Below are 16638 nucleotides of genomic sequence, written 5' to 3'. Positions count from 1 at the left end.
CTTTTGTTGGAAGGAACTCCAGGTACACGATCATTAACTTCATGTTTGGTTTCATTTAGCACTCCCCCTCTTGAAACTAAAGTACAAAGTGTTCTGTAATATCTGTATGTGGATGTGCTTCTTTCATGTAAATAAGCACCTAAAAACTCCTTGCTTCTCTACTTGATTGTGAATGCATGAGTTACACATCCTGCTAGCAGACTCACCTGGCTGCCGTCCCTCTGGTGAGGTTGCCATTGGAGACCAGAGCTTCCCCAGACAGGAACTCCGCTCTGATAATCTCTGGTGTTAGTTGGACTCCTGAGCCTTCACACCTGAACAGACAAACGCACGTAATCAGAGCATGAAAGCAGAGATCTTTAACAAGAGGATCAATAGATGTCAATGTAGCATGTGCTTACGGCTCGTCCATTAGTGGAGGCAGATCATCAGGAGGGCCGGTGAGAGGAGGAGGTGCTGCGAGTGGAAGTATATCTGTGCTGTAGTCGACAGACCTATAGAGGACACACACAGTGCTTTTTCCCCTGAAGAGCCAGACCACACATTACCGAACCGAGATAATGGTCACATATCTACTCCATCTTACTTAGATGAAAGGACTGCTGCGGGTTGTTTGAAATCGGCGTTTGAACGGGAATGATAAAAGATCTCCAGAGTGAAAGTTGATACCACTTACGGGCAAAATAGAATTAAAAGATTGAAAAGCCACAGGTTTGCTTTTGGAGGCACTTCAGGCTCTGAACAGAAACTTCATAATGGTTTGCAATTTGAGGTCATTTTGAGATACTATTATTAAACATTATCATATTTCACATCATCTCTTTTACTCAATCTAAATGGGTCATATGTTAGCAAGCTAAAATTAGTTTTGTGAGATAGCCAACTCATCATGCACTACATTACCATGCACTACGTTGGCATACACTACGTTACCATGCACAACATTAGTATGCACTACGTAGGCATACAGTGTGTTACCATGCATTATGTAGGCATACAGTGCGTTACCATGCATTAAGTTAGTATGCGATTTCGAACACAAATGTTGGGAACAACATTGACACATCATCATCTTTTAAGTTGACATGGCAATGTTGTTAGCAAACAGTTTCTTGTTTTCACTCCGGCAGTTACGTAGCAACATTATCATTCATTTAGAGTCATGTTTGTGTCCAGCTGATGAATTAAAGTCTAATATTGACTCCCTTTTAGCTCGGTTTTTTGGTCTCCACAATCTCATGAGGGAAATATCTGGCTCTTAAACTACTAAATGTTCCACTATGTTCACCAGCTAACTGTACTGTCTGCTGTTTGGTGCTGAGTAGGTAGATGAGTAGGTAGTGTACTTTTTAGAGCTTTTTCACTGAAAACAAATGCCCGCTCTGGCCAAAAACAACGCTGTGAGAGCGAACTAAAACCGTAAAGTTTAACCAGAGAGCTAAACAACAAGCTGAAACTCACTATAAAGCTGAGAGGAGCCGCAGACTCAGGTGATAATTCTCTGTAGGTTCACCACAAGCGACCCCTTTCACACTGTCGTATTGTTTTCACATAGTCATGGCATTATTATAGAAATATTCAGGGGACTTCAAATAGTCTGTGCTATAAAACAGTACAGTGTTCTGTAATCAAAATACAGAGTCAAAAATAAGCATTTGAGTCAAACTCTCATGTATAATAGGTTTCAGTTGTACCCAGAGAGTTACAGTTTTAAAGTGTGTTGGTACTCCAGGTACAACAGAATCCTTTTAATCATTCACACATACTGTATAAAAGGAAAACACACATTTCTCTCTCTCTCCTGCTGTCAAGTTGCTGTCAAGTTCATTCTCATCTTCTATTATAACCGCCTGACATAAATCGTATTGTTTGTGTTTGCAAGATAACCGGAGAGACTGTGAATGTAACCGCTGAGGCAGAGATAGAAAAATTAATAAGGCTGAGCAGGGAGGCTGGGTGAAAGTCATCTCCTGCATGACAAAAGAAGAATATATCTACAGTTATCCTGCAGATCAGTGCTGACAGGCATAAAGAGAATACTTTGCCTCGCCAGACATCTGATTATGTAACGTGGGGAAGGTGAGGAGAAACGGGAAGTAGACAGAAAGGTGAGGAGAAAGGGAGCTGAAGCGGAGTCAGATAAACCCACGCATTTGCGAGTACATCATGTGAACACTGGCTGCCCAGATTACTTGGGCGTCTCGTCAAATAAGGACTTGAAATTGTTTTAGATCTCGCGGGGAACATTGCTTCATTAGCTCTGCAACTTTAAATCACTATCATGCCAGACAAATTACGATGCACATGACGCTAATTTCTGGAAAAGGGTCAGAAGTGTTTTGCATACCTGAGTGGTATTCGCTGTGACAGAGCTGCACCCCATAGGACAGCCGCACACTGTGTTCACTAATACACTACATCAAAATATCATCATTTATTCACTGTCCATTTAGGCTAAAGACTGAATAAATCATTAGTTCACAGTGGAAGTGAAGACAGTGTGCGGAGCTCTCTGCTTCCATGTGACCTAGATTCTGCACACAGAAAGTATTTCACTTGAGTTTTACAATAGTACTACAGAAGAGAAGGCTTTTATGAGAAGAAGTTTCTATTAGTGCTGTCAAAGTTAATGCGATAATAACGCAAATTAATTTTAACGCCACTAATTTCTTTATTCATTAACGCAACTTGCCATTTTTAGGTTGTAGCGGGCTCAGTTTTAAAGCTAGAGTGAAGATACTGGTATCATATGAAACTAGAAAAACCTAAGGAATCCAGTAGTACCAACTATTTCGCGAAAGAGGATAAATAACGCTCCAAATTTAAGCACAATTTTTGCGAGGAAAAACTGTCATGGCCATTTTCAAAGGGGTCCCCTGACCTCTGACCTCCAGATATGTGGATGAAAATGGGTTCTATGGGTACCCACGAGTCTCCCCTTTACAGACATGCCCACTTTATGATTATCACATGCAGTTTGAGGCAAGTCATAGTCAAGTCAGCACACTGACACACTGACAGCTGTTGTTGCCTGTTGGGCTGCAGTTTGCCGTGTTAAGATTTGAGCATATTTTTATTCTAAATGCAGTACCTGTGAATGTGTCATTGTTTTGTGTTGTTAGTATTTATAATAAATATATACATACATTTGCATAAAGCAGCATATTTGTCCACTCCCATGTTGATAAGAGTATTAAATACTTGACAAATCTCCCTTTAAGGTACATTTTGAACATAAAATAAGTAAAAGTGAAACTAAGGCAAATCACTGCAGTATCAACACACACAACTTCAATCCAAAACTACTGAAATGTGGACATTTGCATTGCACTCGAGTGAAAATGTGTTTGAGGTAGAAAGCTAATCTCAACACTCGAGATTGTTTTAAAAAATAGAAAACTTTAGGGACTATTTTACAAAAGTAGAAGTGATGAATGCAAGAAGAACAAACCTACTGTGCAGCATTCTTATCTAGATTTGCCAAATCCTAATAAATAAATAAAAACTCAAAATCAAACTGCTAGAAGTGCAAAATACCAGAAGACTGCAAGAAGTTATGTTTCTGTAATACAGAATGTGAGATGATGGATGCAATGCCAAGCTATTAAATATTCAAGCTTTGTCTTGGCAAGTTGACAGGATAAATATTTACACCAAGAACACAGATGTCTACTCCAAGTGACCAGTTGTTAAACCAGTAATATGAGCTTGCAGCTTTAGATCAACAGATGCGACCTTCCCACTTGTCACTCTATGTAGTGTATGAAAATGCTACTTCTGACAAAGCTGGAGAAGCTACAATAAATTGCGGTCATAAGTTCAAATTCCTCCACGGGCTGCAAAGATATGGACAGCGGAAATGAAAAACAGTCACTATCCACTCTGTAAACAAGTCATGTAAACATGTAGTGGTACTGTTTCAGAAGTTGGAGCTTCTCTGTGGTTTTACATGAGAACTTTTAACTTCTGGGTAGCTGCTGTCAGTACAGTATAAAAGGCACTCTTATTGCCTTGTTCAGTAATATAAAAGGAGAAATAGGAACTGGCACACGTTTATATTGTACACAGTCAGTGATTGAGTTTAGTTGTGACCTACCTGCGCGGGTAACAGTCGCTGTTGAGAGCTGGTTGGTTGGACAGACACTTGGAGGTAATCGAGCCGAAATCCTTCCACGTCATGAGTCCTGGGATCATTTCCTGTTGTTGGTCAAGAATAAAAGACATTTGAATCAGTCCAATCTGATAAAAAGGAGCTAGTTTCACAATATCAACTTTAAAGCTGCAGCGATTCATAATTAATTAGTTATCAACTATTAAATTAATCGCCAACCATTTTGATAATTGATTTGAGTCATTTTTAAGAAAAAAAAAAGTCTAAATTCTCTGATTGCAGCTTCTTAAATGTGAATATTTTCTGGTTTCTTTACTCCTCTATGACAGTAAACTGAATATCTTTTTATTGTGGACAAAACAAGACATTTGAGGACATCACCTTGGCCTTTGGGAAACAACTTGAGAAAATAATCGACAATGAAAATAATCATTAGTTGCAGCCCTAATTAATTTAAAGGGATTGCTCACATTTCAAAAATGCATGTTTTAATCATTACACCTTTTACTCCAGCAATAAAATGCCTCTATGTATATATCCAAAAATGATCAAAGTAATACTGGATGTACTAATAATGTACTGAAAATTCAAGTGCTTCAAGCATCCCAAAGAAAAGAACTCACCTTGCGGTCCGGATACTTCTTCCGAGTGTTCGGGGTTGGCGTCCCTCTGCCACTCTTGTTGCTCTCAGGGATCGTATACCTGCACACAGAGAGCACTTTCTGTCTGAGTATCTGAAAAATGAGTATCGGGCGAAGGTGCTTTTTAACGTTATCATGATGTGTTCAAATATAATCCTGTAAAACATAGTTTTTGGCAAGAAACTTGAATAAATCCCTGGTATTGACTACTAGATTTCTGGTCTCGTGACATCCCTCACCATGAACATGTTTTCACTAATGTGTTGTTTTTACCTGGGCAGAGGGCAGAGGTGGAACTCCATGTCACTCTCCAGGTATTTGGGGGTCGGTTTGTAGGTCTGCAGGCCTGGAGCAGGGTTCTAAAGATGAAATAAACACGGAAACAATAGCAGTTTAAATATACTGTCTGTCATATAAATATGCATCGTGTATCTATTTCAGACTTTGGATTAATAATGATGAATGAAAGCTTTACAAATATCCTGAGTGGGTTCGCTGGAAACGGTGTGAGCAGAGCTTCAGGGGCGCTGAAGGAGAGACAGGCAGCCTCCTCTTCGTTGTCATGCTGCTCTTCCTCACATGCTGAGAGCTCCGCTGTTGTGGGAGATTGGGCTGCGACCTCATTGGGCACCGGCTCGTCCTAAAAAATGACAACAACGCAGTGAGAGGAATTTTAAAAAGGTAGATAGATCAGAGTGAATGAGTGAATGAGTGAAGAAATAAATATATTTCTGTAATATTGGATATGTTTCAGGTGCTGCAGAGTTACCGGAGCTCCAGTGCGAAGTGGTCTTGCCAACGTAGCGGGGATGTAAGCGTTAAATGCGTCCAAGGCTGACACATGCTGGTAGCCCATAAGCTTATAGTGCTGGGGAACCTAGAGGGACAAAACAATACCAACAAATAATACAGTTAGAACAACAACAGGACATTCGAACAGATAAAAACAGAGAGATGAGGAACCCACAGAGCTAGTATGTACAATAGCTTCTCAATCCCTCAATATAGCATTCATTTCATATAGACATTCAAATATGAGGTCACAGGCTGAAAGTTTTTCTTCATAACAACTTAAAAATAATATTAATATATAATTGTTGAGGCAGTTTTTACGCTGACATTTTTGTCCTCTAAGGAAATCAGAGCAACTTATTTAAAGTGAGGCACCGGGGTTAAAAAAAGTACCACTACAACAATGTAAAAATACTCCATTACACGTATAAATCATAAAGTATTATGTACTAAAAGTATCAAAAGTAAAAATATTACTTTCACAGTGGAATGGCCCCCGTAACTCATATTATTATATATGACAAATAGATAATGTTAATATTGATTAAGGGTGTAAACGATTCAATGATCAACGATCCAATAGCATTTATACATATCGTCATCTTTAAGATACGCCTTTATTTTGAAATTCTTAAACATGCAGAAATGTGGCACTTCATAGTGAACAGGAGCTTTATTTAATTTATTCATTTTTTATTAAAAAGAATAGATTGTTTTTCATTTAAATGTCTGGACTACAATAGAAGACAAAATAGAAGAAAACTAAAATAAGATAAAATAAAATAATGAAAGAGACATAGGAGAAAAAAATAATAAAAAAATAAAATAATCAGAGAAACAGGAGAAAAAAAAATAAAAAAAATAAAATAAATGTTAATAAAGTTGTCAAATTTAGTTGCTTTTTGTGAGTTTATATAAATGTAACTGTGTTAATGGGTATATGATATCGTCTCATATCGATCACAGGCCACTGAATTGAATCGGATCAAAATGTTATCCTGGCAGAATTTGTGATATCGGCAAATATCGTATCGTATCATATATTGATGCAACTAAAATATGTGCAAGTAGCATTTTACTACTGTCGCTGGTCAAGATTAAACTACTTTTAACTACTTTAGGTAGCGCAGTTCAGTACTTTAGTCGAGTTGTTCTGTAATAAGTACAATATTTCCCTCTGAAATGTAGTGAGTGAGGAAGTATTAGGAGGCATGAAATGGATACACTTGTGAAATACAATTGTACCTAAGTGCAGTACTTGAAAAGATGTACTCGAGTACTTCCCGCCACTGCTGCTGGGAGGCACATACGTGTTGATTTATTAGCCTGATGTTCAGGTGAGCAGGTGCTGCAGTAAACACCTACTTGAAGCTTCAAGAAAGGAATCCGTGTTGTCACAGTCACATCGACGGGATCCACAGGCTCCGGGACCAAATCATTGCGAGCCTGGAAATATCAACGAGACAAATGGCGTTATTTGTTCAATTGAGCGCCGAGGCCTTTTTCTCTGCGGGGCGTCGGGGAAAATGAGAGATTTAATCAAAGTGGTGGGAAACGGGAGCATCCTCTTTGATTCCACGGCTAGATCAAAGACGTCTTTCAAGGGAAATAATGAATGGAAATTGTTTCATGTGCAGGACAATTGCACTTTACAGTGGTTTCTCATCTTCTGTATGTCAGAGCCCATTTAGGTAGTTTAGGATTTAATTTCAATGGGCTTCAACAAGATTTGCAAAGAAGTGGTTAAGCTATTTTGTTGACAGGCTGCAGATTACATTGAAGTATATTTTAAACAGTAAATCTGCGGTAAGGCTGTCAGGTGTTTTATGCAATGTACTCACCTGTGGGTCATCTTCATTAGAGTAAACGGGGAAAGCGAATGGAAAGATTCTGTCTGGAGAGATCAGATCACAAGACGTCTCCGCTTCAACTGAAAAAGGTGACACAATTAATAATTAATTCATTCATTTCAACAGAACATTATTTGTTAGGGTCAATGTATGACTAATAATGCACAGCACCATAAATAGCACCGTCCCCGAGGCCTGCATGTATGTTCTAAGAAGCTCATAATAACCAGAGGGGATTTCACTTTTACCTCTAGGAATGAACTCGATTAAGCATGCTTTACTGACACGGCATAATGAGATTACTCCTGAATGAGGAGATTATACCTTTCTGTGCTGAGGGCGAGTTCTTCATACTGTCTGACAGCTTCTTCAAACAGGTCAGTCTGAGGTTCATGCGACATCGGATCGCTATCTGGAGGGAAGGAAGGGAGAGAAGAGGACGGGGTGTTACTGCTCGTTCACATCCACATATTTGAATCTCAAAGGGAGGGACGTAGTTACACATAAAGAACAAAAGAAATGTAAAGTATGTGGATGCTTGTTGTTCATATATAAATATAACTATACAAATGAACAAACAAGCACACTGGTAAATATTCAACAGCTACTTAGAAGTAGCAAACTTAGCAAGTATTGTTTAACTAAGAGTTAGTTTAGACAGATTACTTCTGTACACGGGGCTAAGCAAAAAAATACAAAAATATATATAATGGTTCTATTTATCTTTTTATTATTTGCATTTTAAGAAATTATTTAGTTACAGAGGATAAGACAAAATAGAATAAAACACAAATAAGATAAAATAAAATAATTATAAATGAAACAGAGGAGAAAAAAATAATTTAAAAAAAATAATAATAAATGAAACGGGAGAAAAAATATTGGAAAATTTAAATAAAATAATAATAAACAAAACCAGAGAAAAAATATAAAAAAAAATAAAATAATCAAAGAAACAGGAGAAAAAATAATAATAATCAAAACAGAGGAAAAAAATAAGAATAAATAAATAAAATAATAATAATAATAAATAAAGCAGGAGAAAAAAAAATACAAAAATAATTCAAACAAAATAATAATAAATGAAACAGAGCAGAAAACATATAAAATAACTGATGACAAATATAAATTCATAGGATATAGTTGACATACAGTTGATAAATTCATGTCAGAGGATACATTATAACAATAAAAAAAGAAACAACAACCAGGTGGCATAGGTACATAATCGTCTTAGTCACATCAGGAATTTTTCATGGAACATTTTGATTTGGTCAAGATTATGGGAACCCCACAGCTCAATCTATAGGCTTTGATTATCATATCATATCATCTCATAGCTCTATTAACTTGTTTGATAATTGCTTTACCAAATCAGCCATTAGATTGAAATGTTATGCCTAACTACTCTGTGAGAGACAACTTCCCCTTGTGCCAAAATAAAAGTTTTTCAAACTTTTCCGTGAGGAAAAAAAGTGACCTTTACTTGTCACAAAAGGGAAGCATGCTGTTTCTGCTTTTACTGGAACGCACTCAAGGAAAATGTCCTGTACTGTAAGAATATTACACATTTAGTATGAGGATTTACACATGGCTGAACTAAAGGGAACAGGGGTACTTGCCCTCTCCTGAGGGGCGAAGAAGGCATGTGTGAGTCATTTGTGCATCTTAGCTAACGTGTATGCATGTATGCTTTTGCATACTGTATGTGCCTCGGTGACGATACAGTGCTTGGATGTGTTTACCTTGCGTGCTGCCTGCTGGAACAGTCTGAGGGCTCGTTGTCTCAGCTCCCAGCGAAAACTGGAGTAGAACTGGAAGGACGGGGCTCCCTCGCGGGCCTGGAAGACATTTATTGCTGACTTTCATATGCTCATTTGGCATCGTATGAAAAGGACTATAAAGAGAAAATTCATGAGGTTGCTGCTCAGCCTGGAGTATTTACAGGACAAAAGACAGTAGGACAATTAAAGTGAATGTTAAATTGAATTAAATTTGCAGGAGGGGCTGTAAGCAACAGATTCACGTAATTAAATACCGTTGAGAGCGTGTGGTGTTTTCTACAAACAACAAAATGCATTATTCACCTGTGTTATGACTTTTCCATACATTTACTAAGACAAAATACAGATCCATTGGGAACGCACATGCAAAAATATGTTCCAAATGGAAACGCCCACTCAGCCGTTGCAAAAAGCAGTGACATAGGTTTCCAAAGTAAGCTAATTGATGCTAATCGATGAGGTTATGAATAATGTGAACGCTAGCACAAGCTGAGTCAACCTTAGCTGTGCAAAGTTTGGAAATAACTGAAAGGGTTTGTTCGGATTTCTTGAAGTGGGGTTGTATGGAGACTCCCGCGTTCTGCAAGGTAAAATTACTGTTTTTGTGAATGTAGTCTGGTGGCTTTGCAGAGAGCGATATAACGGCTTCAGTATCCTCGTAGAACAGGGCTGTCTGACGGCAAGTGTTTTTGCTGAACTGGTAACTGAAGCCAACATATCGCTATCTTCTTAGCCACCAAACCAGACTCCATTCACAAAACCAGTAATTTTACCTTGCAGAATACAGGAGTTGCTGGTCTACCGCTGCATCGATCGGTTAATCTGTGTTATTGTGTGACTTTCGGATCCAAACTAACTAGCGTGCCGACCGCCATCTAAGTTACTGTACCTAACGTTAATGCACTGACTATCAGGATGTATATATACTGTATAAGTAGCAGTTTCATCGTGCAGAAACCTACGTCAGGTCACGTGGGAAAAAGGTTTTAGAAGAGCTTGGGAAAATAATATTTTGATGCTAATATTTGATGCATATGTACTTCAGAATGATATAAAAACCTAAAAAAAATTATAATAATAAAGGACCCGCCCTTTAATCTAATGATGATAGGAGGATCTATTTGAAAGCAATGAGCATGAAATGTTGTGAGTCTAACTGGGAGATTAGTAAACACACCACAGTAGAGGTTTACCTGTCCTGCTTCACACAGCACTCGACTGGAGGAAAGTTTAGGTTGTACAGAAGCAAAGTCTTCCTCGTCCCTCACATCTCCCCTTTTGACCTGCAACAAAATCAGTCAGGATGATGAAGGTCTGTAAGTATCTGGGAAAAAGGGGCTTGGATTGGTATATGGCAAGAAAGCAAAAAGAAGACGCTGTTCTTTCTATTTTTGCTAAACCCCTTCAGAGTTCTGGCAATGACAGATGGTGCAAAAAAACATGTTTATCCTCTATAGTAAGGACGCCTTGAAATCCTTTGGCTGAAGAGGCAACACTCTTTGTCTCAGGAAGAAATGGGCTTGTGGGGTTTGTTGTAATTCTGCCAAACAATAGCAACCATGGCAACTAATCCTGTGAGGCATGGTCTCATTTGTTTATAGGAATGGTATATCAATGTATCATTAAATAAACTGACAGTGACGTTATGGTTTTGACAAAAAAAATCTAATGTCATTGTCCCGATTCTTGTCCTAGCAATTAAATCACAATTAAAGGGATAGTTCAGGTGTTTTGAAGTGGGGTTGTATGAGGGAGGGGCTGTGGACGGGGGCAGCAGCAAAACATATTTTAGACAGATAAAAAAATCTATATCAGTCTAAGTGTACACTATATAAAGAAAAGAATACAGAAATAAATAAGTTTGTGGAAATAAATAGAATGCAAAAAATTAATGCAAAAAAATAAATACATAAATAAATAAAAGGGAAAATTAAACAGAAGAGTAAATAAATGAGGGAATTAATACAAAGATAAATAAATAAAGAAGCAAATGAAAATAAAAATATCAATTTATGTCACATTTTATCAATTAATGGCTACATTTATTTTTAATATTATTTTTGCTACATTTAATGACATTTATTTATTTATTTGAGTATTTATTTATTTATTTATTTATTTTTGATTGTCTGTCCTCCATAGCCTGACGCCAAGGCAAATGGTGAAAATACTCTGAATATAGTGTACACTTTATGTAGGTGTCTAAAATACGTTTTGCTGCCCTCGTCCTCGAGTATGGATAAGTACCTCATTCAACCCCACTTCAAAACACCCGAACTATCCCTTTAAACAACATGGGGTGATGAAATGATAATGTCACAAAGCTGTGAACCATCACTGCGATATAAACAGACGAGGATGGTTTCGCTGTTGAGTTATTTAAGTTCCTGGCCTGCAGGCAAGACTCCAGAGACAGCATATGGAAGATACCAGCTCTTCTATCATAAAAACAAACCATAAAAAACACCAGAGTGTGGTGATATGAGGCTGTAAACGAAGAGTGTATGGCTGTGTGTGCATTATAAACAGTGCAGGTGGAGAGGAGACGGGGGAGGAAGCGCTGTTAAGTGTCTGTGAGAGTTCTGTCAACTATTCAAATAACTTTTCTGAGGAAACACACACACACACATACACACTCATATACTCATATTTCAAAACTGATGTTACTTTGGCTGAGTCTGCACATTTCCTCCGTGACTCTCAATAAAAATCAGTCATAGTGTGGAGATGATAATGCAACAATTGAATCAGGTTAGGACATTGGTATGCATACGGTGTCTAACTACCAAACATATCCGGTAAATGTCATGTTGGATGAAACGAGAAAAACAAACGCCTGACATGAAACGGACTACTGCACCCAGAAAACTCTGTTCTAGTATAAACAATCAGGATTTGACCTGCATAGACTAAACAAGATGATACTCTGTTCTGGTCGTTGAGGGTCAGTGTCCTGCAGGGTTTTGGTCCTCCCAACTGTGAGCTAATTTTGCATACTTTTAATATTGCTAATTTCCCAAAATATGAACAAATATAGGCTAAAAACAGGGCTCAAGTTGTGGTTCCAAAACTCCTAGTGGAAAATCTTACCATGTATTCATGTAGTGCGATCTCTCTCTCCTCCGCTATCTGCCTCCTGGAGAGCTCTGACACGGGGTCCTTACCAAGATGAACTTGCCTGAATGAAACATAGATATCTTTAATTAAGCTGTCATGTTGAAAATAACAAGTGACAATATAAGCAAGCTAAGAGATTACCTTTATTACCTAAACCAAAAACTGCATCTACTCCAACATTTGACATCAATGGTTATATTTAGCTTGTGATAAATGTGATGCTTTTAATTTTTCATAGGTTAATGCAACTATCACTGGGATTTAATTAAAATTTCCTATTTGAGTTTGACCTACCATCTGAGGTGGTTGGCTTGCTCCTCCTTCACGTTTTGTTGGACCTTTTTTACGAAGAGCGCCTCCTTCAACTGCTTGTTTTGCAGACCGACCGTACTGCCACAGGATATAGCTGAGTGTAGGGGATACCGGCAAAACAAGAGACATACTTTGTTATACGTATCTGAAATGCAATTTCATTAGCAAAAAGTTGGAAAAGATACTGTACAAAAGGAGAATATAACAGGATCCTAAAACAACATTAATTCATAAGATACAGCAACACAAAAACACTACAACTGACAGAGTAAAATCATTGTATCTACCTTCCTTCAGGTCTTTAAAGCTCAGTTTATCGGTGTCTTTGATCAGCATCTTTGCCACCCCTGCAGGGGTGCAGACATCTAGCAGAGGCTTCGATCCAGGCTTAACACCGACCTGATCTCTTAATGTCTAGAGGACGGGTAGAGAAATAACAGCAAGGAATAAAAGAGAACTACGACGGCGTATTCGTGCCAGGGCTTGAAATTAACTTTTTTCCTCCCATAACTGTCCCAGACTGGACAACCAATGTCCCAAATTGAAGTGTTTTTCACCTAATTTAGGGCCATTGTAGGCGTAAAGTGGTAAATTAATATAAAAACCGAGAATATTCTGAGGTTAAAGTTGCAAATATACAGGAACATTTTTCAGAAAAAGTGTTTTTTTTCAAGAAAACAATATGCTGATTTTCTGTCACGAATATGTGAATTTCTTTCTTGTAAATTTACCACTTTACACAGAACATCCAAGTTTTTTTCTTGTTTTTTTTCTTGTAAATTTACCACTATAATCTCAGAGAATATTCAAGATTGTGCATCAAATCTCAAAAATTAGGTTCTCCTAATTCTCCTCCAAAAATGAATTCATTTTGTACTTAAAGACCTTTAAATTTTTTATGAAGGGGCAAGAGAGCCTCTCATTGCTATTTTCAGCATAAGAATGAATGAATTAACCTCTTAATCCCCCTCCAGTTTGCATATAAGTAAATAAGCATTAAAAGTATATCAGACTGATACTGAACCACACACACTACCTTTGATTTGTCAGCCTCCTTAGTCGACCTGTACTTGGTTTTACTTCGAGGCGGTACTTGGGTGGCAGGAGAAGCATCTTTGTATTCTGCAGACACTGCTTCACCGTGACCCGACTTTCTTCCCAGCTCACTATAATGCAGAAAAACAAGCACCTTATGGAGTAAAACTTGCTTTAATTATGGCAGAACTGCACACATTAGTGAGGACTGAAATAGATTCATCAGTATAGAACTGCAAGTGACATTTTTGCGACTAATTTGAGGTCGCTGGAGGAAAAATCTGCATGAACAAACACGGTGGATGGGGGGAAATGAAACAGTGGGGAGGTGGTGGCGGCCACAGTAATTGGTTCATTTCTGTTTTGAGGTCCGGGATGCGTTCTCGTAGCAGAGAGAGAATGGCTCTAAATTGGGTGTTTATACGATGATATATGGACAGGTAGGCTGAGCAATGAGGTCAGGAGCCAGATAATGAATTTTCATTATATTTGCACTTCTTCAGCTGTCAGCGTCCCCTTCAAGTAAACGGGCTGGACAATAATTAAAAAAAGACACCTCTAACAGTGTGGCCTTTAATGACCACAGTGTTGACTCAACACTTCTCTGACACAGTGTCAACAAGAGCTTAACATTACAAGCGTCACACAGATTTACAAGGTTTATTTAAGGATTTATTGTAAGGTATTAGATTGATGGAAACAGAGAAGCAACATCATTTAAGATATTAAAATGTAAGAATAGCCTCCGTCTATGTCAGGCAGGGGACACTAAGCAACGAGCTCTTGCATATATTTCTAAATCTTTCAATTGCACACATCTCATCTTTTATTTGGTTCCACTGCGGGGAATGACAAACAAGAGGGAGGATGTTTTATAATATGCTAAACATCCATCGGGAGGCATATCCATCTTGATATCGCTGCGCCAGCCACCGAGCTATTTTCATGAATTATTAACTTTGGGCCGAGATAACACCGAGACAGTGCAGTGGATGGAGCTGCCGCTGTGTGATGGATGGCACTGTCTTTCTCATGGGAACGCAGTTACACATTAGGTTTTACACCGGCTGGAGAAAACAAACTGAACTTCTAATGAGCACACAACACAAGCCTGTTTTCTCTGAATCCAGTTGGGTGCATGCTTTTAACCCCAAACAGAGTTTGGTAATTAGTTTGTACAACCTGAGAGCTGTTCTCATTACTGGAGAGCAAGAATTTAATTTCTCATGAAGACTAAATGAAGCACCATTGGGGAAGAACTAAGTTAGTTATATACTGTAGTTGATTAACTTATTTATGTCATATAAATCAAATATTTTCACACCGTTATATAACAGCAATATGTGCTGTAACTTAAGTTTTGTGATGTACTGTCAACTGGGCTTGACTTTACTTTTTAATTTACTACTTTAGCTGAAGATGTCAATAGAATGGGTGTGAACTTGTGGAGTGAGTAAAAGCAACAGTTATGAGATAGCACAGTACCATAAGATAGCAAGAAAAACGACCAGATGTGTTACAGTGCAAGAAAAACACATCACTACCTCTTAAACAAATCATTTTTGCTGGGTCCTGGTCAGCGGAGATAGTGGTATCTGTGCACCGTTTAAGGGATAGTTTGGGTGTTTTGAAGTGGGGTTGTATGAGGTACTTCTCCATAGTCAGTGTATTACCTACAGTAGATGACAGTCGGCGCGCCCCCAGTTTGGAGAAACAGACAAGAGTACCAGCACAGGAGTCTAAAATACATTTTGCTGCCGGCCCTGTCCACAGCAGTACATTGCTTTGCTCCCGTGTCTGTTTCTCCAAACTGGAGGCGTGTCGACCGTCATCTACTGTAGGTTATACACTGATTATGGAGAAGTACCTCATACAACCCCACTTCAAAACACCCAAACTATCCCTTTAATGCGAGTGGTGAAACTAGAAAGAAGACCTAAAATCTTGATATTTTACAGAGCTGCCGCATTGTCTTTTTGGCTAAATAAGTCAATTTATAGTATGGAACGGTGGATTCTATTTACCTGAGGGCTAGGTGAGGGGCGGAGCTCCCAGTGATGGTACACAGGTAGGGTCTGCTGTTGAACTGCGAGATGATCAGCTGGATGGTGACCTGACAAGTCTCATACTGGAAAGGACTAAAGGTCACAGTGATCTTCTCTTCACCGTTGGCTGGTATTACACCTGGAGAAGCAAAGAGAAGACAATAGGGATGAATGGGTGTTTGTGTATGTATGTTGCTTACCTTATTTCTGCAGTAAGATACCAGTGATAACTGGCTAAATGCAGAGTAAATTATGCCCCCAAACTAAGTTGTAACGTAACAATTGTCAGCTAAAAGTAATTAGTAAAATGTTGAAATAGTGAACAAAAAGTACTGATTAAACGGTTGAAGTAGTTAGCTAAAAATAACAGATAAATGGTTGTTTTTATATTGTACGCTGCAGGCATTTGTATTGTGTGTAGAGGGTAAAAAAAGACAAAAGCACTTCTAAAATAAGACACTCATTTGTATCTCTTCTTCTTCTCATTCCAGTTTTGTAAGCTGCAGCTGTAATTCAGATCCTAAGTGCTGGTTTCCGCCGTGTGTTATGATGCTTCCCAGACCGTGAATGCTGCTTAGTATCGCTGTGTTGGAAAACTGGAGGCATCCTTCAAGCTCTGTGGCGACTTGTTTAATACACAACCAGTCACAGGTTTTGAGAAAACACAGCACACCTTCTCTCCTTAATCTGGGAGGCTATCAATGGAAAAATTACTTAATTCATCCACATTCACAGTTAGGTAAAGCATAAAAAAATGCAGAATGTCAAATTGTTATCGTTAAGGGGTAGACGCCCCAGGCAAAAACATTGTTTTCATGCTCTGGTCAATTTTGAGCTATTTTGCTAGTGGAAATAAAACGTCCAAAATACACATTTAGGTGTTTATTTTACTAATTTGTCTATTTCTGTATGTAGATTTCTCCTAAATTCACCAAAAGTTAGCATAAGAGA

At 38.3% G+C, this 16638-nt stretch overlaps 1 protein-coding gene across 4 annotated transcripts in view; it reads right to left on the bottom strand.

The window, feature by feature from the left end:
- The window catches only part of cfap221 (cilia and flagella associated protein 221), a 31830-nt gene that overhangs the window by 10405 nt on the left and 4787 nt on the right, over positions 1–16638 (bottom strand). For 3 of the 4 annotated variants that reach the window (XM_037761666.1, XM_037761667.1, XM_037761668.1), the window contains exons 8-24: positions 15667–15826; positions 13644–13773; positions 12895–13021; positions 12590–12701; positions 12269–12356; positions 10372–10461; positions 9140–9235; positions 7719–7806; positions 7386–7474; positions 6910–6990; positions 5522–5629; positions 5228–5392; positions 5026–5111; positions 4735–4813; positions 4097–4197; positions 402–494; positions 207–314 (exon numbers count right to left, since the gene is read on the bottom strand). In XM_037761666.1, coding sequence (XP_037617594.1) covers positions 207–314; positions 402–494; positions 4097–4197; positions 4735–4813; positions 5026–5111; positions 5228–5392; positions 5522–5629; positions 6910–6990; positions 7386–7474; positions 7719–7806; positions 9140–9235; positions 10372–10461; positions 12269–12356; positions 12590–12701; positions 12895–13021; positions 13644–13773; positions 15667–15826 — 1801 coding nt within the window. The remainder of the gene's footprint in view (positions 1–206; positions 315–401; positions 495–4096; positions 4198–4734; positions 4814–5025; positions 5112–5227; positions 5393–5521; positions 5630–6909; positions 6991–7385; positions 7475–7718; positions 7807–9139; positions 9236–10371; positions 10462–12268; positions 12357–12589; positions 12702–12894; positions 13022–13643; positions 13774–15666; positions 15827–16638) is intronic. The other variant, XM_037761669.1, reaches the window with a different exon arrangement.

This window comes from Sebastes umbrosus, chromosome 24, assembly GCF_015220745.1.
Source record: "Sebastes umbrosus isolate fSebUmb1 chromosome 24, fSebUmb1.pri, whole genome shotgun sequence".
Classification (NCBI taxonomy): domain Eukaryota; kingdom Metazoa; phylum Chordata; class Actinopteri; order Perciformes; family Sebastidae; genus Sebastes; species Sebastes umbrosus.
This window is presented reverse-complemented; position numbering and strand designations above follow the sequence as displayed.